Genomic DNA, 25201 nt, shown 5'->3' on the forward strand with positions numbered 1-25201 from the left:
AGCCTGGACACTGGCCTTCCAAGTAGCCTTTGCCAGCTGGCTAAGCTGGGCAGCACTGTGCTGATGCATCTGCTGGCTCTTGGGAAAGGCTAAGAGAAAGAGAGGGTGGAGGGTTAGCCATTACTTACTTGAAGGGCTTTTCTCCAGTGTGGGTTCGGATGTGGTTGTTGAGGGTGGTGGCCCCGGCAAAGGCACGACCACAGTAGCCGCACTTGAAAGGCCGGTCACTAGAGTGAGTGACCACGTGGTTCCTCAGTTCTGAAGGTTGGGAAAAGGACTGGGAGCAGTGGCCGCATTGGTAGGGTCTGAAACAAATAAACAGACTGCCTGGTCATTATTTTCTGCATTGGTCAGTGGAAGTCAGAATCATATGACAAGGGACCAAAACTTTTTGGTGACATCTTCTCAGTTTCTAAGACAGGGCATAGAGTTTTGGCCACTGGATTCCCACCACTTTACTTGTTGCCACAGGAACAAAATTCACAGAGCTGCTGAGACACATCAATTCCCAAATGAATATCCCTTTCCAGTACTAATTATACCACTTTGGAAACCCGTAAGTTCTTATTTTTATCTTTCTCCAGGCAAATGTTAGAGTACTTTTGTAAGCAGTGAAAGTACAGACTTCATTAAGCAGACTGTTACAAGAGAAAATATATAATTGCCTCTTATGCTTCCATGGCACTTTTATCTTTTCAGAGTGCTTTAAAATCAGTTATCCAATTTAATCTTCACAATAATCCCCTGGGACAGAGAAAGCAGTTGCTATTATCTCTGTCAGTTCAGAAAACTGAGGATAAACTGTCCTCCCAGGACACAAGCTCTTGATACTAAGGCCATTTGCTAGGATGTTTGGACCTTATCCTAAGTACCAGGTAAACACACAGGCAAGTCAGCAAGTTACATGCATGTTTTAATAGATATTAAACTATGGTGGACTTATAGCATAATCACTGGTATTGCACAGATGAACACGGATGTACACCCAGATGTGTCTCTTTGTCAAAGATATCTTTGTCAAAGATATCCTGACTTCTACCTACTATTCCCTCCTCCAAATACTTATCCACCAGATCTTTCTCTTGAACATCACCTCCCCATTTGAATCTGGCAGCAAGGCATGATTTATAGCAGCACAGAAATGATGGGATGTCACTATGCTTGCAGAAGGATGACTCTGATGCAAAAGCAAATGGAAGGAAGTGGTGACAAATATCTGATAATTAGCAAGATTATCAGAGCACATTCTTCCCAGTTCACGAGAAGTAAATCAATTTTTGGTTTTCATAAAATAGATTAAAATTCTGTCTTCTCTACAGAAGTTCTTCTGCTTACTTAAGCAGAATCTGGTGAGTGATATAAAACCCGGGGAGTTTTCCCTATTTGAAGCTATTTCATATCATTCCTTGACAGGGTTCTAATTTGTTTATCAAAATTTTTGTTCAGATAATTAATAATCTGTCATGAGGGATATTAACAGCATTCACTAAGCCCTGGCTTGTGAGCCAGACATTTCTGGCTGCATTTAGAAACCAATGGTGAAAGCAGACTTAATTGCTCAACCTTTAACAAATGCATAAGCTCCAATGACCAGAAACCAAAATGAAGGGCTAGGAGACAATGGTGACCGAGCATGTACAACAATTCAATTAAGTGCAAAATAAAGTGTACCCTCTCATTTGTCAAGTGAACTGCTTAATTGTGGCTACTTGCCTCACTGAACACAAATACTATTATTTTACCAGGCTTCAGCACACTGAGCCCTGATTGTAGAATTTTTTAGCTTGATTAATAGCCCAGGATTGGTCAATAACTCAATACTATACAATTTTAATTACTTACATTTAGAAATCTATCTAACTGCTCTCAAATAAGTTTCAAAGAAATATATAAAAAGTCTTTGTTAAGGAGTTTATCAATCTTGCCAAATTACACATGCATTTTATTATAATTATAAAATAATCCTTTGAAAGCCATTAAAATTATACATAGATGAAAATGTCCTCCTGCCAAATCTGTTCTTTGTGGTAAATATTAACCTTAAAGGGTTCCTGAAAAAACAGTTCTCTCAGGGTTGAATTTTCTTACGTGTTATTGACGATGATAAACAAAATAATATATTAATATATGCTATATCCACTGACAATTGATTTTTCTAATAGTGAAGGGACTATTAACATTTATTAGCCTCTGGTTATCTATTTTTAATAGCTACTGCAATAAACAATAAGCCACTAAATAAAACCAATTAATCTTTTCTTTTTTTTCTAACTCTGCTGTCAAAAGTTGGGGTGATTTATTTCTCACAGTCAGAAGTCAATCCATCCTTTTTATGTTAATAGTTCATGGTGGTAAAGATTTACACACAGGAGAGCAGAAACGACCACAGAGAGGCTTATGTTGAATTCTTATATCAAAATAACACCAATGGAAGGCAAATCGGATTCTAAAACATCACCTTTGCCTGGCACCGGCTTGAGAGGCATATGCTAGGGAAGCAGTGACCTACGGCAGTTTTTAAAACTTCGCAGAACTCAGTTTGACTGAATGGAAGGGGCTAGAATGGGAAAGATAGGGCCCCTGACTCTGATCAGCTGTGGCATTTGGACAAGCCACTCAACTTCCCTGACTTGTTTTCTCATCTACCTGGTAAGGGGAATGGACTGAAGATGATGATCTCTTGCATCTCACCATGCTTCTTCTCGCTTTCAGGTAATTGACAAATGTGCATCACCCAGGAAATCTGTATAATACACGATACAGCATCACCAATATGATCTCTATTCTCCATCACGTCTACAAGCCAGCTCCCTATACATGGAGCTTTCTATGGTTGTGTGTGTGTGTGTACATGCTCATTGGAATATGAAAAATCTAAATGCATTGGTAATTTTTTGAGACAGGGTCTCACTCTGTTGCCCGGGCTGGAGTACAATGGCATGATCTAGGCTCACTGCAGCCTCAAACTGCCGTGCTCAAGTGATCCTTCTACCTCTCAGCCTCCTGAGTAGCTGAGACTACAGGCATGTGCCACCATGCCCAGCTAATTTTTATATTTTTTGTAGAGACAGGGTTTCACCAGGTTGCCCAGGCTGGTCTCAAACCCCTGGGCTCAAGTGATCTTCCTGACTTGGCCTCCCAAAGTGCTGGGATTACAGGTGCGAGCCACTGTGCCCAGCCCCAAAATCTCCTTTTTAAAGCACTTTATTCTCTCCAAATTATCACAGACATACAGCACTTCACTCTTCTCAAAGCAAAGGCAATGAGCATGCCTCACAAAGGGATAGTATCTCACAATCACAAGTAATTTATGGCTTTTTTTTTTTTTTACAATTTGAGATCTTTAGTAGTGTTATCTAATGATGGAGCGGTTCTGTAGCTGAACTACCCAATACTGGAGCCACGAGCCACATGCAACTGCTGCACACTTCATGTGTGGCTAGTGTGCCTGAGAAACTGAAGTACTATTTTACTTAATTTGGATTAATTTAAATGTAAATAGCTGTGTGTGGCTAGTTCTGACACAGAAATATCCAGCTTGATGAAAAAACAGAAAAGTGCTCCTTATTTAAGAAAGAAATAATTGAAGAACAGAAAACACCTGGGTAGATTTAGTTGGTATATATCAATGCTGGTAAATGTTTAAGCAGAAGGAAGGAAGAAAGACAATCTTGTACATCCCCTGGCACTCCTGGTCACTGGCAGCTCCTTTGCCAAAGATAACTCCGGTAAAATGTGCAATTAATTTGCTTTTAATCTGTAATTGGTTTGGTGTATACATGGGAAAAGGATGAAACATTTAACAAAATTAAGTATGGTTTGGCTTAAAAATATTAATCCTGCTTTGATTTTTCTTTCATGGCCTCCAGGACAAAACTTGTTCAGTTGGGGCCACATTCTCTCCTTGCTCAACATCAGCCAGCCCAAGTGCAAATCTCCAAGACTTCAAAGGGAGATTACTTAGGTCACTGCTGACTGTGTGGAGTGAGAAAAGAAGTTAGTTCTACGTAAGGAGAAAAATATTTCAGGACAGTGACAGAAGGGCAAGACCAAAGAGCCTGAAGAACATCAAAGCTAGGAAGAAGATAACCTTCACACTTGGTGGATAGGGAAGAAGTGGGACACAAGAACACTGATACATTCTAAGAAACTATGATGATGAATTTTCTCCAGGCCCTTCCTATCAGAGAGCCCCTTCTAATGTCACTTTAGCCTCTGGTCCCACCATATCTCTTACAAACAATGATACTTAAAACACAAATGTGAATAGGTGACGGTGTGCCCAGGAGGCTGAAGGCAGTCTTGCCCCATGTGGCACAAACAGTCAAAAAGGAGAAAGGAAAAGAAAAGGGATGCAAAATAAAAATAAGCATTATAAAGACACTTTGTGCAGAAAATAAAAGACAACATACTTGTCAGAAAACAATCCACTGTGATTGAAGGCTTTGCTTACCCCTTTCTGGAGCATACCCCCCACCAACATACCACCCCAATAGAAGTGTTGAGAGTTTCTGCGGCAGAAAAACAGAAGAGAAAAGGGATTTCTAACTCCTGGTACAAGCAAAAGCAAGAAAAGCTACTTTGGCCTAGGCAATAAGCTTATGCAAAACCCCAAATGTTTATAAAGTCCCTGAACAAAATTTTGGTTGATTTAGATTCCAATAGCTTCTTCTCTTAGAATTTATTCAGGAAAAGAAAAAGTCAGTAGCCTGGGAAAAAGGAGGAAGATTTTCGGTTTTGCTTGTTTAACAGAACAAAATCAAGAAATAATAATTCCGTGGCTCCTGTACCCTCATGGGTGTATTTTTTGTCTTTAGTGCTGATTTCTACTTTGCCAGGTCAGACAGACTTTTTTTTTTCTGTGTTAAATGTGAATAATGCAGCGGTTAAAAAAAAAAAAAAAAAAAAAAAAAAAGTGAGGCTGGGATCCCTGAGCATCTACGGATTTCTTTCCTTTTTATCAAGGCATAGACTGTTGATGGTACCTCACATGAAAAAGCTCATGAATATAGACACAAAGTCTGTTTGGATGGAGGTTCAAATATCTGGGGTTTCATGGCCAAATATTCAGTCCATTGAATATAAAATCATTTGGACCTTAGATTCAAGGTCCAAATTTGGACTTGTTTGAAACTCTAACTTGTTTTATCTTCTGATTTTGTCTCCTCTGTCCCCCTTTCTTGCCTTTCTTGTACCTGGTTCTAGCAAGATTTTCCTATCAAAATAAAAGCTTTTGAGTTTTTTGAACAAGGGAAATGCTTTCTAACTATTCAGCCTTTTCACTGTAAATGGCTGAATGGGCATATATGGCTAAAGACTAAAGGCCAGCTGATCTATGGAATCAATCACTAAAGAATATATGCATGGGGTTGAGCATCCCAAATCTGAAAATCCAAAATGCTCCAAAATCCAAAATTTTATGAACAGCAACATGATGCTCAAAGGAAATGCTCATTGGTACATTTCAGATTTCATATTTTCAGATTTGGCATGCTAACCCAGTGAATATAATGCAAACATCCCAAATCTAAAACAACCCACAATCAAAAAACTCTTCTGGCCCCAAGAATTTTGGACAAGGGATACTCAACCTGTATTCAGCAGTTGTAATCCACATGGATAATAACCATAAACAGGTTCCAAACATAGCTACTGTCAGAAACAAATTTGATGTTCCATTATAGTTCTGTATATTTTTCCATTTAGCAATTCACCCATGTGGTTAAGAAATTATGGAGAGTATCTCTTACCTCCAAACTTTCTAGTACAAACAGAGAGCATCCTGGGTTCCGGAATAGAAATGAGCCATTCCAGCCCTTTATAATAAAAGCAAATTATGTATCTAGAATGAAACTAGGGGGTCCAAGTGACTGGGTATCTCCCTCTATTTCCCCTTATCTTCAACAATCAACACAGATGTGATGATGTAATTCAAGCATCTCCTCATCATTACTAAGAAACATTGTACTTTATTATTTTGCTTATAAAGGAACTGATCTTTTGAAGTAATTTTTTATTTTAACTTACTGAAGAATGATGGTGAACACCTCTCAAGTCTTTACCAACAAAGTGCAGGGAAGGAACCTACTGCTTCAGTAATTTAATCCTACTCTGGCACCTTCCCAGATAACAAGCCCATTACTTCACCTCATCTGGAGAGGCTGGCAATTCCACACTTGGACATCTGAATCAAATAGGCCCATCAGGGTCCATGATAAGACAGGAGTCTCATGCCGCCTAGATTTTTGCCAATAACTCTAAATTAGCTTGGAATCAGTACAGACCTAACAATCTCCCACTGAAATGTATTTTGAATATGTAAGCATTCTTGTTTTTCAGGTATTTTTTCTGATAATATACATAAGTATATTACGAATTATGACTATTATTTTACAGGACAGACATCAAAACACATACATACATATATATACACACATATATATACACACACACACATATATATATATATATATTTTTTTTTTTTTTGAGATGGAGTCTCGCTCTGTTGCCCAGGCTGGCATGCAGTGGCACGATCTCGGCTCACCGCAAGCTCCGTCTCATGGATTCATGCCATTCTCCTGCCTCAGCGTCCCGAGTAGCTGGGACTACAGGTGCCCACCACCACACTTGGCTAATTTTTTGTGTTTTTAATAGAGACGGGGTTTCACCATGTTAGCCAGGATGGTCTGGATCTCCTGACCTCATGATCTGCCTGCCTCAGCCTACCAAAGTGCTGGGATTCCAGGCCATGAGCCACCGCACCTGGCCCCACACATATGATTTTCTAAGTGTAACTGAGGTCAGACAAAACAGTCTGTTTCAGTATCTACTTACCATGAAATGGTTTCACTGCTTTATGTGGCATTCAGCATAAACTCATCTCATCTCATCCTCAAAGCTAAACTTTGAAAGTTCTACTATCCAGAAATTTTCAACTATTATTTTATTTTACCTGGCATAATTAGTTATTATGACTATAATGAAACTTTGCAAATAATAGAGCCAACCATCTGAATTCACTCTATTTAAAAAGCAAGCTTATAATCAGATTTTAATGCATCTTCTGTATTTTAAAGACTACTAAAATGCTTTGCAAACTTAGAAGAGACATATCTTGAGGTTCTACGTATACTTGCAAGGAAGGCAAATTTTAAAAAAAGAAATCCTTTCTAAATGAGGAAAACAGTTTCAAACTTTTGTATCACCTCTACACCAATAGTACTAAGACGTGCAGAAGTCTGTTGATATTCTCACCAGGGGGCTCGCCTATTGAAAATAAAGATTGTTAAGACATAGCTGCCTTAACAACCCTAATTAGTGTTTCAACATTAATTAGCTACAGCAATGTTGATGCTAAGCAAGTGGTTTTTCCAACAGCACAAATACAAATCTATGCATGTGTAATGTGCATATGTATCCTGTAACTGATTAGTATTATTTTACAAAATATCCACTCCCTCTCCCCAAACCTCCATCCTTCCCTGACTCTGCTTGGGTTTTCTAGGCACACTGTGTATCCTACAGAGCTGGGAGGGAAGAGCTGGGTGTACATTATTAGGCGAGGAGAGCCAAGTGGCTTGCTTAAATTAGTGGGAAAATTAAGAAAATAACCCAAGAGCCCTGCTTCCAAGTCTCCTACCCCAGCTTCAAAAATTATCTTCTGCTTTCATATTCAAAGTGCATTTTGAATGCTATTCTTAGATACCTGGGTTTTAATCAAGTTTTCATAGAACATGAAGGAGAGATAAAAACACAAGCAATCCTTTCTTATTGAATTAATTTGATTTTTGTCTTTTGCGCTCCCAGCTATCAAAACTGTCAAATAAACCGGTTTTGATTCATAAATAATAGTTCCATTATATCTACTGTGCCACTCGTCAGAGTACCTGAAATTTTAATTCACTTGTTCAGCTAAATTTCATCCTCAGTTCATGGCCATAAAATTCTTTATTGACAAACTTTCAAACCAACTTTGACTCTGAGGTATCTAGTCAACATTTTTCTTCTGTGTGGATATTAGTTTATTGAATAAGTGGCATCTGTTTTCCTCCACATCACTAGCAGAGTAGGTATTTCCTTTTGACAGCTTTGCAGGATTTATGGGTTTGCATGCTCTGAAGAAAAATAGTACTAAGCAAAAAATTCCAATTCATTACCTCTTAGTACTTAATTAAGTTCATACCCATGGCACACTGGAGGTGAACCCTGAAATGACTATGACAGCAGCACAGCAGCCAACTATATTATCTTTGGAAGACAGAGAAGATTCTAATTATCCTGACCTCATTTTTCCATCTATGATATTCATAAACATTCCTTCTATTTCTCTCCCTTTTACGCTTGGACAGAACTGTTTGGAAAGCAAGTGCAGATTCCTCTCTGCAGCCACCAACCTGTCTGTGCAGCCCTTATATGCAAGAAAGTCAAGCAGTGGTCTCACATTTCTCTCTGACCTTCCAGAATGCAGACACCACTTATCACAAGGCTTCCCCTGTGGAGGTGCTCAGAAGTTGGCGGGCAGGCAAGCAGTGGGTCTCACTAAGCAAACACACTGTCAGCAGTGAGAGTCAGGGTTACCTGTCGGGGTTCTGTGTGCACACGTGCATCTGTAAGAGGATCCGCTGGGTGAAAGTCTTAAAGCACTGCCCACATTTCCAAAGATGCCAGTCACTGAACTCCGAGTGGAGCTGGCTTGTGGAAGTTGGGCTCGCAAGGACTCGCTGGTTTTTCACGTTGATTTGATTAAATCCTGATTCAATGGGCCCAGACTTATCCAGAAGAGAGAAGTTCCTGCTGCACGGAGTCTGGGGGAAAACAACGGAGCGCTGCTGGGTGGTAGGGGCGAGTTTGCTGCTTTTGTTGAAGGGCTGCAGGGCGTCTTGTCTGCACATGGCTTCCATTACCGTTGAAGGGACATTTACTAGGAGAATAGCAATAGTTTAGAAGATCAGTTTTACTAGCCTTTAAAATAACCACAATAACACATACTTTAAAAAAATCAAATAAATCAACATTTTAAGAATTTGTGTTTCTGGACTCAGAATTAACATAACCATCTGATTTGAGGAGGAAAAAACTATTATCACAAATTAATAACTCATCTGATGCCTATTTATTAAGCAACTACTATATGCTCAGGATTGTTTTACATGGTCTTTGCCCTCATGGAGTTCACTTACGACTTGAGACATACAGGAGTCCATAGTGAGCACCACACTGCACCTATGCCTGGAGGGAGTTTAGATGGGAGGCTCAGCAAGGGAGAGGGAGAGAGCAGGGGATGTTGCCCAGAGAGGGTAGCCCTGAGCAGTGCAGAGAAAATAGATTCAGCTTGACTGGTGGAGAATTCAGGCTTTCCTCCAGACCTTGGCAGCACAGGATAGGTATCCAGGAAAAGCTATTTGAAGAGATGAACAAGATGAAAGACACCTGGAGGCAGGAGAAGTCTACCACGCAGGTGGGATAGGAAGGGAGACGGGCTGACTGAGCAAGGCACAGGATCTGGTCACTCTAGGAATAATGATTGGGGGTCAGAAGGAGACCTCAGAGGGCCTTAAAAGTCCAAATAAATAAATAAGAGACTTCAGAGCTAGGAAATAGATACAGACCATTTCTGAGCAGAGGGATAGCAAGAAATATAGAACCAGTGTTCAGGAAGGGCTTGAGAGAGACCTGATTTACAGATGGGATGCAAGTGGATAAGGAAAGAGTAGGAGGCAACCAAGTGTGGTGCTTGTGACTCAGGCTTTGGAATCTGAAAGACCTAGGTTCAAATCCTGCCTCTGCCTCTTATTAGCTTAGTGGTCTTAGGCAAACTATTCAATAGCTCTGGGCCGCAGTTATTCCATCTGCAAAATGAGGACAGTGGTACTAACGCTTCTAAAAAAATAATAGCAGCATGACGTGGTGGCTGAGATGGCTGAGGTTTTAACTCCACTATTGACCCTTGGGCAGGTATGGAACATCTAAATCCATGACTTGGTCCCTGGTATAATGTAAAATCGTCACTCTCAGGACTGAATGGCATAAAGCAGAGGCAGCATTTAGTAAAGAGCTTGACCTATGGTTGACACTCAACAGATGTTCGGCCCTATGAGTCTTAGCATCCTGGTCTTTAAAGTCCCCTTTTACAAGTTTAAATACATCAACGAAAGTACTTATTACAGGGCCTACCATGAACAGCAACTACCATTTTTATTATAGAAGAAGAAGTGACGGATGTGAGGAAGATGGCCCTAAACTGGGGTGGTGGCAGTGGAAGTGGGGAGAGAACTAGAAGAAATACTTCTGAGGAGATAAATCTACTAATATATCTAGAATTTGTTGTTCTTTTTATTAAGACGTTAGTGAGTTAATAATATTTATAAACTATTTGCTGATCATTCCATAGGTCCAGAAGTGATTAGAACCTAATAGGCTTAAAAAATTCTTCTTTTTTTAAGTAACTACTACATCTATGGGTCATTTCAAGGCTCAGAGAGATTAAAGTTACCAGGTGGTCAAGAGAATGAAATTAGAGACCAAAAATTTTGAAAAGAATGATCAACAAAAAGATTGTGATAGCAAGTAACAAAATAATGCAGACTATGGCCACTGGCCACCGGTTCAAGGCTGCGTGGCAGGAAACACATGACCTGGGAGCACTCATGCCCTGCCACAGACCATCGCTGAGAATGCTACCTGGCACGAAGACGCAGGCATCCTCAAGGGTAGGGGACTGTGACTGCCACGAAGCTCTGTGCTCAAGTGGACAGGGAGATGTCACGTGTGAGCACAGAAAGGGGTAGGTGTGCTGCCTAAGCATTCTTCAACTCAGAACATTCTGTAGAATCACATGTGTCAAGCAAATCCAACCAGAGGACTAGCTCTGTCTGCAGGGTTCGGTCGGCATAGCCCATACTGTCTTAGGAAAGAAAAGTAAAGCAAGAGACTCGCAGACCTGGAAAGAGTCTAGAGTTTGTCTAGTTGGCAGTTCTTAACCTTGGCTACTGCACATTAGACTCACACAGGAGAATCTTTAAGAACTACATTATAATCTCTCCATAGGGCCTGGGCATCTACATTTTTTAAAGTTCCCCAACTGCTTCTAAAGTGAAATCAGGGCTGAGAATCACTGATCTAATCCTACCTTCTCCTGTTACAAATGACAAAAGCCAAGTCCCAAGAAGGTCCAGTAACTTGCCCTGGGTCACACATTCACTTAAGGACACATCTAGGTGGCAAGTTTTAGCTTTCAGACTTATAAGTCAGAATTTTTTTTTCTGACCATACACTCATAGCATCTCTGCTCAACAGCTGTGTTTCAAAATTTAAAGGATGTTTTTACAGCTAGTACATTGTTTTGTGTGTATTATATATAAACACATGTTATATATACTTATGTTATACATATATATACATGTTATAGATACTTATGTTATACATATACACACCTACCTATGTATGTTTATATGTATGTCTTTATTCTATATACAAATATTTATGTATATTTGAATTCTGGGGCAAAAGCACATAATCAATATAGAATTTGTGGACCGTTTTTACACTTAAAAAATATTTTATGGCACACAGATTGTTACTTTTTAAGTAGGCACTGAAAGACAAGAAGGAATGTTTTGCCATGTTCTGGCATTTTTAAAAATAAAATATAAAAACAGCAGCATTGTCAGAGATTGGGGTAGAACCATCTTGTTTGGCCTTTTCATTACTAATCCAGAAGAGGCAAAGCACAGGGAAGCCCACAAGGTTTTAGGCAACACTAAGCTTTTACAAGCCAGGCAATTTCAGACTAACAGGAAGTAATGCATAGTGAGAAAACCATAGAATGAAGATGTCATCAACATGCAAGAAAGCGGGAAACACTGGCCAGCCACTTCACTGTAGGAAAAGGAATAAAATGCCTTTGGGGGAAATAATACAAATAATACTCTAAGTGTAGATGATAGATTCTGAGCTCTGACTTACACTCCTAGAAAGTAACCTAATTGAGCCGGGTGTGGTGGCTCACGCCTGTAATCCCAGCACTTTGGGAGGCCGAGGTGGGTGGATCACCTGAGGTCGGGAGTTCAAGACCAGCCTGACCAACATGGAGAAACCTTGTCTCTACTAAATACAAAATTAGTCAGGTATGGTGGCGCGTGCCTGTAATCCCAGCTACTTGGGAGGCTGAGGTGGGAGAATCACTTGAACCTGGGAGGCAGAGGTTGCAGTGAGCCAAGACCACGCCATTGCAATCCAGCCTGGGCAACAAGAGTGAAACTCAATCTCAAAAGGAAAAAAAAAAGTAACCTAATTGATTAATTCTAAAAAATTGTTAAGGTCACATAACCTTTATATTAAAACAAAAGAATGTGTGGGTGACAGGGGAGTAGGGATGAAGAGAGATTGATTAATGGGTAGAAATTTATAGTTTGGTAGAAGAAATAAGATATAGTGTTTGATAGATGAGTAGGGTGACGATAGTTTACAGTGCTCTATTATATATGAGCATGCCACTGCACTCCAGCCTGGGTGACAGAGCAAGACCCTGTCTCCTAAAAAAAATGTAAAGCAGCACTTTTTAGAAGACAAGATTATTCTTCTTAAATATCAGCCTCACTGACTATGGCCATTACAGGTATAAACTAAACACAGGAAATTTTTAGAAAAAGGACAGGAAATTTCATCCCAACATAAGAAAACATAGACAACTGCAAAAGGTGCAGAGATGGTTTATTAAAATGACCAAAAAGATGAAGTGGTTTCTGCATGAAGCAATATTGAGCTAGTCAATCTCTTCAAAGATTAAGAGGAAGAGGGCAAACTCCCAAAGCCTTAAAGGATACCGTCAAGGAAGAACATGAACTCATGAAATCGGGACCAGTTAAAATATTGAGAGAGGCAAATTCAGGATCTATAAAACAAAGTTCAGTTTACCCCTTCCTCGTTCATTCATTCAGTCCACAAATAGTTGCTGAGCATCTATTACATGCCTGACCCTGTGCTAGGCACCATGGATATAGGGGGATCAGGAAAGCCATAGTCACTGCCCTCTGGCACATAAACTCTAGTGGGAAAGACAGATATTAAGCTGATGTCTTTACAAATAAATATTCACTCAGTTTCACCAAATGTAACATTCCATTAATTTCACCATTATAATTGTAAGTCACCATTAATTGCAAAACACCTGCCAGTTTCAGAAAGATTAAAATGTTAAGAAAAAAAATACACAAATTTTGGAATTGTCAAAGTACAGTTACGACAAGTGTGGTAAGTGCTGTTAGAGAAAACAAAGGATGTCAGGAAATGATAAATCAGGGATGGCTAAACGTGGAGTATGAGAGAATCTGAGTCCTGAGGGGGTATACGGGCATCATACAAGTGCAAAGGGAGGAAAAGGCAATGCAAAAAGATGGAATATCGGCAGCTTTGCCATAGAGTCTTGTACCATGCTGAGGTAGGAAGGAGCTCAGGGCACTAAAGGAATGGAAAAAAAGGCAATGTGGACAGAGAGAGAAGAGGAGATGGGCTGCAGCCGAGGCTGGAGAGGAAGGCAGCACAACTGTCAATGCCTGTGGGAGCTGGACAGGCCACAGAAATATCTGACGGGGTGATGGTAGACAGGTTAACACAACAGAGGATGGTGGGGGCGGTAACATTCTGAACAGGGTATGGCCAGTCTAGAGATGTTTGGAATCTAATATTGTAAAATACTATATGGGCCATAGAAAATGTTTCTGGAGACTCTCTGTGACCCATAGGCTATCATATTAAGGAACTGGGGATTTAGCAAAGAGTAATGGCAAGCCAAAAAATGATTTTAAGTTCAGGTGTGAGATGATCAGATTTAGGCTTTAAAGGCATCATCGCTCTGTATCGGTAAATAAACAAAGTACAGAACAATGTATACAGTGTGCTACATATACATGTGGGAGAATGACAGCCAGAGAATAAAAGGGGGAATATTAGATGCTTGAATGGGCAAAAATTATCTCTGAAAGAATACCTGAGAACCTGCCAACATTACTGATGGCATCTTGGAAGGAGACTTACATGTCCACAGTACTTTCTGCATTTTGCTCTATGGGACAGAGCTACCTATTAACAAAACAAGTGAATAAACTGAAACAATAAAATAAGCAAATGGTTGAAACTTCACTCTGGCCACCATGAACTAAAGAAAGAAAGTGTGAAGTCGTGCAGAAGGCTACTGCAGGGGTCCAAGCCAGAGTGGATGGTGACACTAGTCAGGTGGCAGCAGAAATGAAGTGAAGAAATGCATTAAGAATATGCAATCAACAGGACTTGGTGGTTGATTGGATAGAAGGGTGAGCAAGGGTGAGGTGTCAAGGTTTCTCGACAGAGCAATTGGATGATTGGGAGTGAGAGCTACTGAAAGATGGGAGAGGCAGTTAGTGGGAGTGAATAGAGCAGTTTTAGTTTTACGCAGGTGTAGTTGGAGATGCATGAGAAACATGGAAGTGAAGATGTTGCCAAGACAGCTGGAGAGGAGCCTGGGGCTCAATAAAGAGGTCTGGATTGAAAATGGAAACCTGGGAGTACCTGTCTTAAATTAGGTCACCCAGGAAACAGACTCTGAAATGGGGATTTGGGGTTTGGGGATTGCTCTCAGGATCAACACCTGTTGGGAAGTGAGGCAAGCAGCACTGGGCTGAGGGAGGAGTTTAACAGCTCTGGAGCTGGATGGAATGAATGTCCTTTAGGGTTGTCCTGGTTTGAGGTAAGGGAACCAGTCCTTTATACATCCCACATTGACCAGTCATTGGATATGGGCTACTGTGGGAGGAAGTATGACCAAGGGTGAGGTGGTTCAAGTGGACTAAAGGTAATTCCTGGAAACAACTCATCCAAGATGTCAGCCCGCTACACTCCCACAAACAGTGGGAACGAGCGCCTCCATCCAGTAGCAAAGCTGGGCTTGAGGCAGCACACCACAATATCCTACAGCATGCAAAAAGCCAAATCTCTCATAACAGTGACTTTCCCTGAGACCTTTGCCATTCGTCTCTGTCAACACCTTTTTTAGTGGGTGCTGCCTTCTTGCTGGAGTCTTGTAGAAGAGTCAGAAGCATCCCTGGTGAGTGACTTCTTTGTTCTTCTAGGAACCTCCAGGTTTCAACAGCTCTAGACCAATTTTTATATTAGTCTGTTGGCTCAGGGTTTCCATAGCTGGCAAGTAGTGCAAAATCAAGCCTCATAACATCCTACGGCTAGGGCTAGTTTTTAGAGTATGACTGTTTTTACCAATGCCCCAAGATGGACAGTCCCTTAGCTTACTGGCTTGAGGGCAGCATTTTTCTATTCCCCATTCAGGGACAGGATAGTATTTTTTGGCTCCTGATTCTAAGCCAACCCCAGCTTTGCACTGTACACAAGAGGCCTGGAACCTGGACTCCTCCCAGCTGAATGACATAGAGAGCCTGACAGCCACAAGCTCACGCTCTCTGTTGTGGCCACCTCATGCAGCATCTGCACGGTGTTTGATATCGCGGTTATGTGCTTATGTGTTCTCTTCTAGACTGAGCTCCTCTAGGACAGGGCCTGGGTTTTTGCACCTATCACAATGCTTCCCCTGGGGCCCTGCACAGATGGTCTTGTGGACTGAACTATACATAATCTTCTAAAGGTCACCGCTAAGGGCTTGAGTAGGGCCTTTCTGACTCTGACCTAGTTTCTCGCTGTTGGTGGAACAGTGGGGGTAAGGGGCACCGTGCAGAGGTCCCCCTTTTTATTTTCTGCTCTTTAAAATCAAAAGAAAAAGGCAGGGGTCCTCGAGGAGGCAGGGTTTACTCTGGTGCAGCAACTCCCCTGTTGCCATCAAGGTTCACATTCTGCCACCTCAGCTTCATATGCCGAGACAGAAAAAGCAGCAGGAAGACTTGTTTAACATTTATTCCCAGGATTTTTTTTAATTTCCTCTGAAATGAATATGAATACACTAAGGTCTTTACACTCTGCAGGAGCTAATCCCCCACTGGAAGCTTTGGGGAACCTCATTCCTTCTTGCGGATGCGATCTGTCGACACAGGCGTTCCTTCAGGCTCTTTTGAAAGGCCCACAGTGGATGGAAAGGCGCTCTCTTTGGAGCTCTATTACATTTATAATACGACTTTTTTAAAAAGAAAATAACATAGGAATTGCTTCCAGAACCCAAATGCCTGTTGAACTGCTGTCTTCTCTGAGTCAAGGCGGCTTTCAATGAGCTGTCCGGGCAGTGAGTGTACCCACAGCCACCCTGCTTTGGGGCCGCCAGTGGAGGGGGCACGTCCTGAACCCAAACCCACCGCACACGCTCGATAGGAAATGTGTACTTTCAATGTTGAAAGAACCATGGGAAGAAAGTTATATTTTTATAACTGAAGGTGCTTAATATTACTCAGTAAGTAAAATCATATTTTCCTTGAATGCCTTGGTCCAGGTATCAATTTCATTAACAACAACAAAAAATCTGCCTGAAATAATTAATCCCTTCTAATAATGGTAATAGAAATTCTCAGTATTTATTCAGTGCACATTCTTCATTGTTCACTGTGCGCACAGCACTATAAAGAGGCTCTGTGGAGGTATTTTATCGAAAAAGTATTTGATCTCCAGAAGCTTCTTTTTAGGTACCTGATTTATTTCGTGGCTAGCTCAGTGGGATAAAAATTGTCTTAGAATTGCTAATCCAGTAGAGATGATTTAAATTACTCAGGGCTGTGGAAGGCTATCTGTTAAATGATCTGTCCATGCCCTTTCACACATTTGTGCTTTTAAATCACAGAGTATTTTCTTAGCACAGAAGAAAGAATCCTCATTTACGTGTTCCCAGGTCTCCCAGTGAATCACATGGAATGAGAATCCATCTTAGAGGCAGTCAAAGTCATATATCTCCCCCACACTATCTGATAAAGCCTTCTGCTGGTTTCTTGGGTGGCCAGTCACATGACAGATATATGACTCTGAGACAGGAACTGAAATAAAATTCCTATAATACCCTTGGGGGAAAGGGGATTGTCACTGTTGAGCACTTTAGTCAATGGCTTAATTCCTTTTAAACTTCGCTCAACCGTTACTTAGAGCTCTGAACAGAACCCAAAAGAACTACTTAGTTTTCCTACTGAGTCTACAATACTTCAAGCTGTTGTAGCTTTGCAAATTTTCTTTCAAGGACTTCAGGTGCTAAATGATATATCATATATCCTGGTAGAGTTTATTCAATACTCTAATCATCAATCTCAAGAATGCTTCACTCAGGTTAGACACTAGTAGAAAGAAGAATTGAAAAGCAAACTGGTATGTTTTTTCCAGAAAGTACATTTTTGGCATGGTGGCACCAAATCTGAAGGCCAGTGGTACGCTCTTAGACACCCATTGTCAGGTGGCTATGAATGGCACACAGACCCAAAAATGCTCTACTCCAACTCCACAATCCCTCCCGTCCATGTGACAGCATTGTCAGGTGGAAGCACCATGCAGATATGAGTCTTGCACTCCAGAGATCCAGGTCAAGGGTAAGAAATGCATTTCCTAAGTGGTCACTCCACAGTTTCCATTTCTGGCTCAGAGCTCAGTAAGTGGTCATGCCATCCTTCCAGCTCCTCAGGCCAAAAGCCTCAAAGTCATCCCTGACTCCTCTTTCTCACTCAGCATCTAATGTGTAAGAAAATGCTGTTGAATTTACTTTTAAAACATATCCAGAATCCAACTACTTCTCACCACCTCCACCAGTTCCATGCTAGTCCAAACCACCATCATCTCTCCCCCTGGATTCCTGCAAGAGCCTCTAGCTGGATTCCTTGCTCTTCCCCCTGTCCAGTCTCCACTCAGGGAGTATTCCTGAAAAAAATTCAGTCAAATCGTTCTTTTTCTCAAAACCCTACAACAGCCCCCTTTGCCCAGCTCACACAGAGTCAGAGCCAGGGTCCTGACAATGGCCTCCAGGGCCCTAGAAGGTCTTCCCTGCCCTAGCACCCACCCACATCTAAGTTAACCCCTCTTCACCTCACTCACTCTGCCTCACCCATGCTGACCTCTGTGATGCTCTTCCAACATGCCAGGAACATTCCCATCTTGGAACTTGTAATTGTCTGGCTGCCAGGAATGCTCTACCTACTAACACATGGCTTGTTCCTTCACCATCTTAAGTCTTTGCCCAAAGTCCACCTCCCCAGTGGAGCTTACCCCGTTCACTTTCTGAAACTATAACTCCTAACTCCTGGCACCTCTTTATCTCTTTTCTGCTTTATTAGCCCACAACACTTATCACCATCTGGCCAACTATTTATTTACTTATATATCTGTTGATAATCTGTCTCCCCTCATTAGAATGTAAGCTCCATGAGGGTAGGGATTCTTGTCCATTTTGTTCACTGCTATATTTACATCACCCAGCAAAGACACTGGCTCATGGTAGGTGTTCCTTATACATCTGAACAATGAACAAATAAATATTTGGCCTTGATATGTTTACTCTAGACATTCCTCAACACTCACACCACAACAACAGCTTCAGTCTGTAGCAGGTTGTATTAAAAGAAGAAACAGAGGATCTCGTGAGATTTCTAGAATCCTCTTGGATCAAACACTCTAGATGGTTACATCAAGGTTCCAACATACGGACAAGTCCATGTTAGCAGATGGGGAGGCTGGCTGACACTGATGCCTTTCTGTGCATAAAGATCTAGTTTTGGGGGCATGGGGCATGGAGCCATTCTGTTTGAGGCAGAGCACAGTGGCTTCTACATCTACATTTGCCTCTCACTGCATACTCATGGCCAACACTGAGATTTTCTCCTATGAAAACAGGAACCCCCTCAAACAGGAATATAGCAGCAGAAAATAAACTTTCCAGTGGAAGCTTGAAATGTCAGAGGAATGTACTATATGTCCAAAGATTCATTTTTTGATTTGATGTTGGTTTTGGGGTTAGGGTAAAATAGAAAAGGAAAGTTGATAGTAATAGGCTTTTTGATGATTTTTCTTTTTACAAAGAAATTAAAGACAAAATGGGAAAGAAATATCTGACCATCAGCATTTTGATGAGTCATAATATGAGCATTTTTAAATTGTAGTTTTTGGTGTGTGAGTGCATGTGTGAGAAAGAGGAGAAGAAAATGAAAAAAAAAAACCACTTTTTTCAAAATGAAGTTTCTTATCCATTATCAAAAGACATCTGTTTCTTTGTTTCTTTTTGTAGCATAACATCAAATTATCAGTTCACAAATTAGTCAATTTGGTGACAAGTAAACACAATATCACTGAAATCAGTGTTTCTCACTGAAGCACATCAGTGCTAATTCTGTTCCAAATACTGGAAATCACTTTAAAATACTTTTCAGATAACTGATAGAGCAGAAATATAAAGTTTACATGAAAGTTGCTGCAAATTTACATTTGCCTAGGTGTTAATTCTTTAAAGATAATGGTTGGTACAGTAATAAAGATAGGAGAAAATTACATGTTTCCAGACATGGTTTTAGACAAAAAATTTAGAAAGACACAAAAATTCTTTAGTCACATATCTACCATTTTAAATATTATTTGTCATGCAAATGACTATGTAGGAGGAAGCAGGAGGAAGCACACCCAATCAACTAAAGGGGTGCTACCCCTGATTAAATGTCATTGCTTTCTTATTATTTCATTTTTGCATACAGTGTGGCTCCCACAAGACTATACATCCCTTCAGAGCAGAAGGTGAACCTTACACTGCTCTTGTAATCCCTAAGGTGGCAAGCATAGAACCAGACACGTAGTTGGTACTCAGTGAATACCAGCTGACTTAACTTGCTTCAACTATTATTTAAAATCTGGCAAAGGCTTTGAAGTTGTTAATAGGTGAAGGACTGGCCCATACAGGTTAAGATGCCCTACGATAAAGCAGATGACATGCAGGGAAAAGAAAACAATGGAACAGACTTGTATATGTTTGTGTTACTTATTTTAGTGAACCACGTTCCATGAGTTTCAAAAAAACCTCTTAAAAAGTTAGCTTTGAAATAGGTAAATTGAAATGTGAATTCAGAGCTAAAATAAATTCTTACAGTTTTCATCCTGGGCAATGCATTGTAAGGGGATCCCAAAGAAAGACGTATAGCTGTCATTGTACCACACCAGAAGTTCGGTGCCCCTAGGGATATCTATACAGGCTCGGTAGAATATATTCGACCTATTCAAAACAAAAGAAAACCCAGCTTAGTAATACATAGGACTCATGTGCCCCCATCCATATTTTTATTGCCCCGAAAAAGTTCTGCTCAGCTCCATCTAAACAGTTTCTGTTTGTAATAAATCTACACCCAACTGATTGTCCCCAGCAACCAATTAGAGTCTGTAACTCAGTATGATAAACAGCATTCAGTTTATTTCCACAATGACCCTCCCTAGAATGAATTGGCTGAAGAGACAGATATTTAGCCCAGGAGACATCAGAAAGGAAGAGTTCATTAAAAAAAAATTTCATCTCACACTAATGAGAAAATTCCCTCTCAGGAAAATTGCAAAGACACTGGTGCCCCAACCTCATATATAAAAACTATTGACTTCTTATTTGAAGGAAAAGCATTAAATGTATTATTGCAACTTGGCGTTGGGAGTTCCCAAATTTGTAATAAAATTAAGCAGCTTTGTGATATAAGGACTCAGGGAAATAAAAATTCTCTCCATTGCTCTTTTTCTAAAGTTTGATACAGGAGAAGAGAAAAACTTTCCTATGTGAAATGGATGGAAATTCAATAAATACAAGAGGAGCATTTTACTCTGGCTGAAAGATTACACTGTGAAATGATACAGTGAAGGTATGAGAAATAAACATTTTTTATAATAGCTTTGGTACTTTAAAAAAATCTACAGATTAAAAAAATGAGGAGACTGAGACTGGTTTTCTCAATGAAGAATTGCTACAAATATGAACCTCAAGTTCAAGATAAAAGTGTGTAGGGTTGGTGGGCCTTAAATTTCTCTTTCTGTAAGGAATTGGCTGTAGCAGGGCAATTTGTTCCTTGTATAACACTGCAGACATAAGGCGAATGCTTCTCCACATTTTTCATGGCAGTGAGATATGCACTTGTCAACATATTTTGTCACCACAAAGTGGCTCTTGGCAATAGGATCATAAAGATCAATAAAAAAGTGCAGATTCTCAATATTTTACTTGCAGCTGCAAAAATTTCATTTATCTTGTTATTTTCCTTACTTGCTGCCATTCTGTCTCACGAGGGCACTGCTAGCTAAGCAGAATGTTTTTCCCAACATTCTATGAATATCTGACAAAAACTCCAGCCAGTTGCCTAGCTCTTGCTACCCTTCCTCCCTCTGCATCTCCAAGAGCTGTGCATTTTATTAATTCTTTCCACTGCTACATAAAAAAATCAAAATTGGAGCTGAGCTATAAATCACTGGCATCTCCTAACTTGAGAAAAATTGAGTCTACTTTGTACTTCACCCTTGCAACATTTCATCTCTCGGTTTGGCTTCCCTTAATATAAACACTGCGCCCGGCAAATGAATGTGCTAAAACCAAATGACACACTTTGCTGCTGAAAGAGCAGAACTGTTTTCAAGCAATGGGTGGTCTTCTGAGGCACCGAATAGGCCGAAAGGGGGAAAAAAATGTGTAAGCATACACCATTCCTTACAAGCGGGCAGAGCTTCCAAAACTCGCAGAAATCTCTGCATGTTGAAGCACATCAAAGGGATTTTTCCCTTTTCAGATAATATTTCCTTTGCTGACATGTATTTAGTATTGTGGTTGGATGACTCATAAAGATAGCTTCATGGCGTCCCAACGCAGTTGAAGTGGAACACATGCCAACAAACATTATTGTCAGCCTCAAAATAAAAACAAAACGTTCAGCTAAGGGTCAATCAATCAAGGGCGCTTTGAAGAAAATTCCATTTAGATATTACAAATCATAACAGAATGAATTTAAACCAGCTGACTTTTTGTGAAGCGGACATTCATGTACAATAAAAATTAGACTGGCTCTTCAGGGTCCAACTTTTCTATTTTCTTACTCTTGGACGTGGTCACCGGTGATGAATGCCAGTTTTTAAAATTGTGTTTTTGTAGTTCATTTTGTAAAGATCTGAAGTAATCGAAAACAGATCAGTAGAGAGAGCTCATAGTGTAAGCACCATCATGAAAGGGGGAGTTGTAAAAAACCCACTTAATATTGACAGATAGGCAATGACTTACCCATGCCCAGCTTCCTCTTAGGGGGTTCTTGTTTTCCCAAATTCAGAATTTGCCTCAATAGCTCCTTGGGTACCCATTACAGAACCAAACTATCTTACTAAATGGACAAGCACAATCTTCACTAATTTTCTAGCTCAGAGTTTTATATAAAACCTCACAACAGAAATGCAGCTGTAATAAAGGTGAACAAAGTCCATATACAGCAGTGTAATGAAATACTGTCTTGTGCTACTTCATTTAAACCGTTATTTAATGAAATAAAACTGCACTGAAAACCAAGGCGGTGAGTCACACACTGCCCAAATTTTTTTTAATTGAAGACCTCAGAGAGCAAGCCAAATTTGTGCAGCCTTTAACCAACAAGGGGAAGAAAGTTAAAAAGAAAAACTTAAGCTTCATTTAAAAAGAAAAAAAAAAAAGAAGGAAAGGAAAATAAATAGCCATAGGCAGGACTCCAAGTTGCTGAGCACAGAGCCCTCTGCTTTGATGTGTCTGTGGTGCCTAATAAAGCTAAACAGTTGCTTCTGATTCTAAAGGGAACACGGCTGTTTATAACTGAGGTCATATATTTATATGGCACACGTTTTCGAGGGATTTTGAGAAAAGAAGGCTTAGTGGTGGGGCTTTTTTTCCTATTTGATTCGTTTTTGCCCTCTCGTCTCCACTCCAGCCTTCCCTAGCACTAAATGGAAATGCTTCACCAGCAGGTGCACTGGGAAGAACTGACTGAGCGTCCGGAGAATCCACCCTGCTTCTCAGCTCCCCAGAGGCCTCCCTGTGTGGATCCCCTACGGGAAATGGGGATGGCTCCACCCTGCCTTTGTTATCCTCTGAGTTTTGCCCATACCTTTCAGGAAACCAGGGGCTTCTCTATGCCTGGGAACTGCCTCATGAACTGAAAGGAATCCTGAATCATCAAAGGGCCAAACCCACTGCCACCTTTAGAGGGAGCAGGAGAGTTACCCTGGCTCTGTCACTGCCACTAAGTCTAACGGTTTTGGAAAGGTATCGGTGGGAAGGTAGAGAGTTCTTGGTTTCCCATGCTGTTGTGCAAACAAAGCTATTCCTCAAAGGAGACAGCATGAAGGAGACTGAAAGCAAGAGACCTGAGGCTGAATCTCTGACCATCTACTTATCTGTGTGAATACATCTGCTTGGGAAAAGCACCCCAAGTCAGTGCGTTTGCTGGGCTAATTCAGACCATTCTGGAAGTTCTAATGATGTGGGAGTAACTTCACCATGTGCACGGAGTGAAGGAGGCCATCTACTAGCACTTTTAATCCTAAGTGTTCACGAATGCTCTTACTGTCATAGGAACTAAGGAGGTTTCAGAAATCAAGCAAAAAAAAAAAAAAAAAATGTCTGCCAGTCCTTCCAGAGTTCTGCAGGATTTTTTTTTTTTTTTTTTTTTACCCATCAGTGGCAAGCCTGAATTTGTATATGCAAGCCAAATGGCTTCAGCTCTGTAGGTGGTAAATCAAGATATACTTTACCTGTACTGAACTACTGTTAGATTCTGTTCTCCGCAGTGCCTTGCACATCGGATATACCTCATCCAGCTCGACTTACTAGGTTCCCCACCATCAATAAAGTGCTGTAGTGTCCCATCCTGGTCATATATCTGGAGAAGAGGTCAGAAGGTCAAGTAGTTAGAACGAATCATCAGCAATCATTTTCCCTGCTTCCCTTGGTGTCTTTACGTGTCAGCTGCAGAAATTTATTGCCCTTAGGTTTGCTAGTGCTTATTGATGCTTGTGGACACTCAACCGGAATAATAGGAAAATATGTTTTGGTGATGCAAGTCGATCATGTTTTTCTTATCAAGCCAATCTTCTCTGTATTAAACATATTTGTGGTATCTCACGGATGTGACCATATTTCCCAAAGAATATTTGACTGATTTTGACAGGCTAGTCTTAAGTAATGAGCTGCTGGATAAACAAAGCAAGCTGAAAGGAGAGGCCACATTGACATTGTCGGAACATCCACATTCGAGCCCCCCAGGCTCAAACACACAACTGCCCAGAGGCATTTGGGAGGCAGTAACTGTCCATTCAACAGGCTGGGTGACACCTAGCAGAAGACAGTTGGAGAGTTATGGAGCCGGAAAGAACTGGCAAAACAGACTCTGATGTGGATGAAACAAATGAACTCTCACCTCAAAGAAGATGTTTTTCAGGACAAAGTTTTCAGGATCTGAAACTATTAGGAGAGGAGTCATTTAAAAAATAGAGAGAGATCCTCAAAAAGGGAAAGAAAAAAATTGCTGTTTCCTATGGATCCTACATTTCTTAACTGAGTTGTCTAATTGTTACTGCCTCACATCAATTCAAACAGATTTCCTTTCAAGATAGCATTTGAGAAAATGAAATCCGCTTCGAACCACTCAGTAAGCATGGGACAAAAAGTCTCGTGAAAGCAACTAGGGAGCCAAGCAAACACAGAGTCAGTGCTGACAGCAGAGGCAACGGCTTGCCTTTTCAGAAACGACTTCAGATCCAGGGCACTTAGGGGGACGTGGTATCTAGAGGAGTGGGAGATGAGGAGGTCATGTATCCACAGCAATTCTAGAAAGTCACTGCCAGTCCTGGGGCCATCCAGGAAGCAGGGACAGTTAAAAGAGTTTCCTAACGGTATGGTTCTCAGAAGGACCATCATACACTGCACCATTTCAGATAAAATCAGCAGTGGGATCCTTCTTCTGGTAGCTACTTCCCCAGAGCATCCTGACAAATCGTATCTCTCACTCTTGCTAGTCAGCCCTTCCATTTTTCCTTTTCAAATAAGCATGGCGAATAAGTGTTAGAGAGAGTCTCACTGGTTATATTTAGGCTCCAAAATTAGTATGGTCATTCATAGTTTAGCTCAGCATTTCTATTCTGGGGGAGGGGGGTGCAAACGGGCTTAGTGATGACAGTTTCTTTTTACTATCACCAGTCATTTAAAAACAGCTAAGTTTTTTTATTTTATTTTATTTTATTTCATTTTATTTTATTTTAATTTATTTTTGCTTTTCTCAAA

The 25201-nt window shown here is 40.6% G+C and overlaps 2 protein-coding genes across 2 annotated transcripts in view; one reads left to right on the plus strand and one right to left on the minus strand.

The window, feature by feature from the left end:
* The window catches only part of PPIC (peptidylprolyl isomerase C), a 206533-nt gene that overhangs the window by 46705 nt on the left and 134627 nt on the right, over nucleotides 1–25201 (plus strand). The window lies entirely within an intron of this gene.
* PRDM6 (PR/SET domain 6) overlaps nucleotides 1–25201 on the minus strand; it is a 104122-nt gene that overhangs the window by 13859 nt on the left and 65062 nt on the right. The window contains exons 4-7 of the mRNA XM_050795542.1: nucleotides 23674–23801; nucleotides 20028–20152; nucleotides 8578–8920; nucleotides 129–305 (exon numbers count right to left, since the gene is read on the minus strand). Coding sequence (XP_050651499.1) covers nucleotides 129–305; nucleotides 8578–8920; nucleotides 20028–20152; nucleotides 23674–23801 — 773 coding nt within the window. The remainder of the gene's footprint in view (nucleotides 1–128; nucleotides 306–8577; nucleotides 8921–20027; nucleotides 20153–23673; nucleotides 23802–25201) is intronic.

The sequence above is a fragment of the Macaca thibetana genome, chromosome 6 (assembly GCF_024542745.1).
Source record: "Macaca thibetana thibetana isolate TM-01 chromosome 6, ASM2454274v1, whole genome shotgun sequence".
NCBI classification, from domain to species: domain Eukaryota; kingdom Metazoa; phylum Chordata; class Mammalia; order Primates; family Cercopithecidae; genus Macaca; species Macaca thibetana.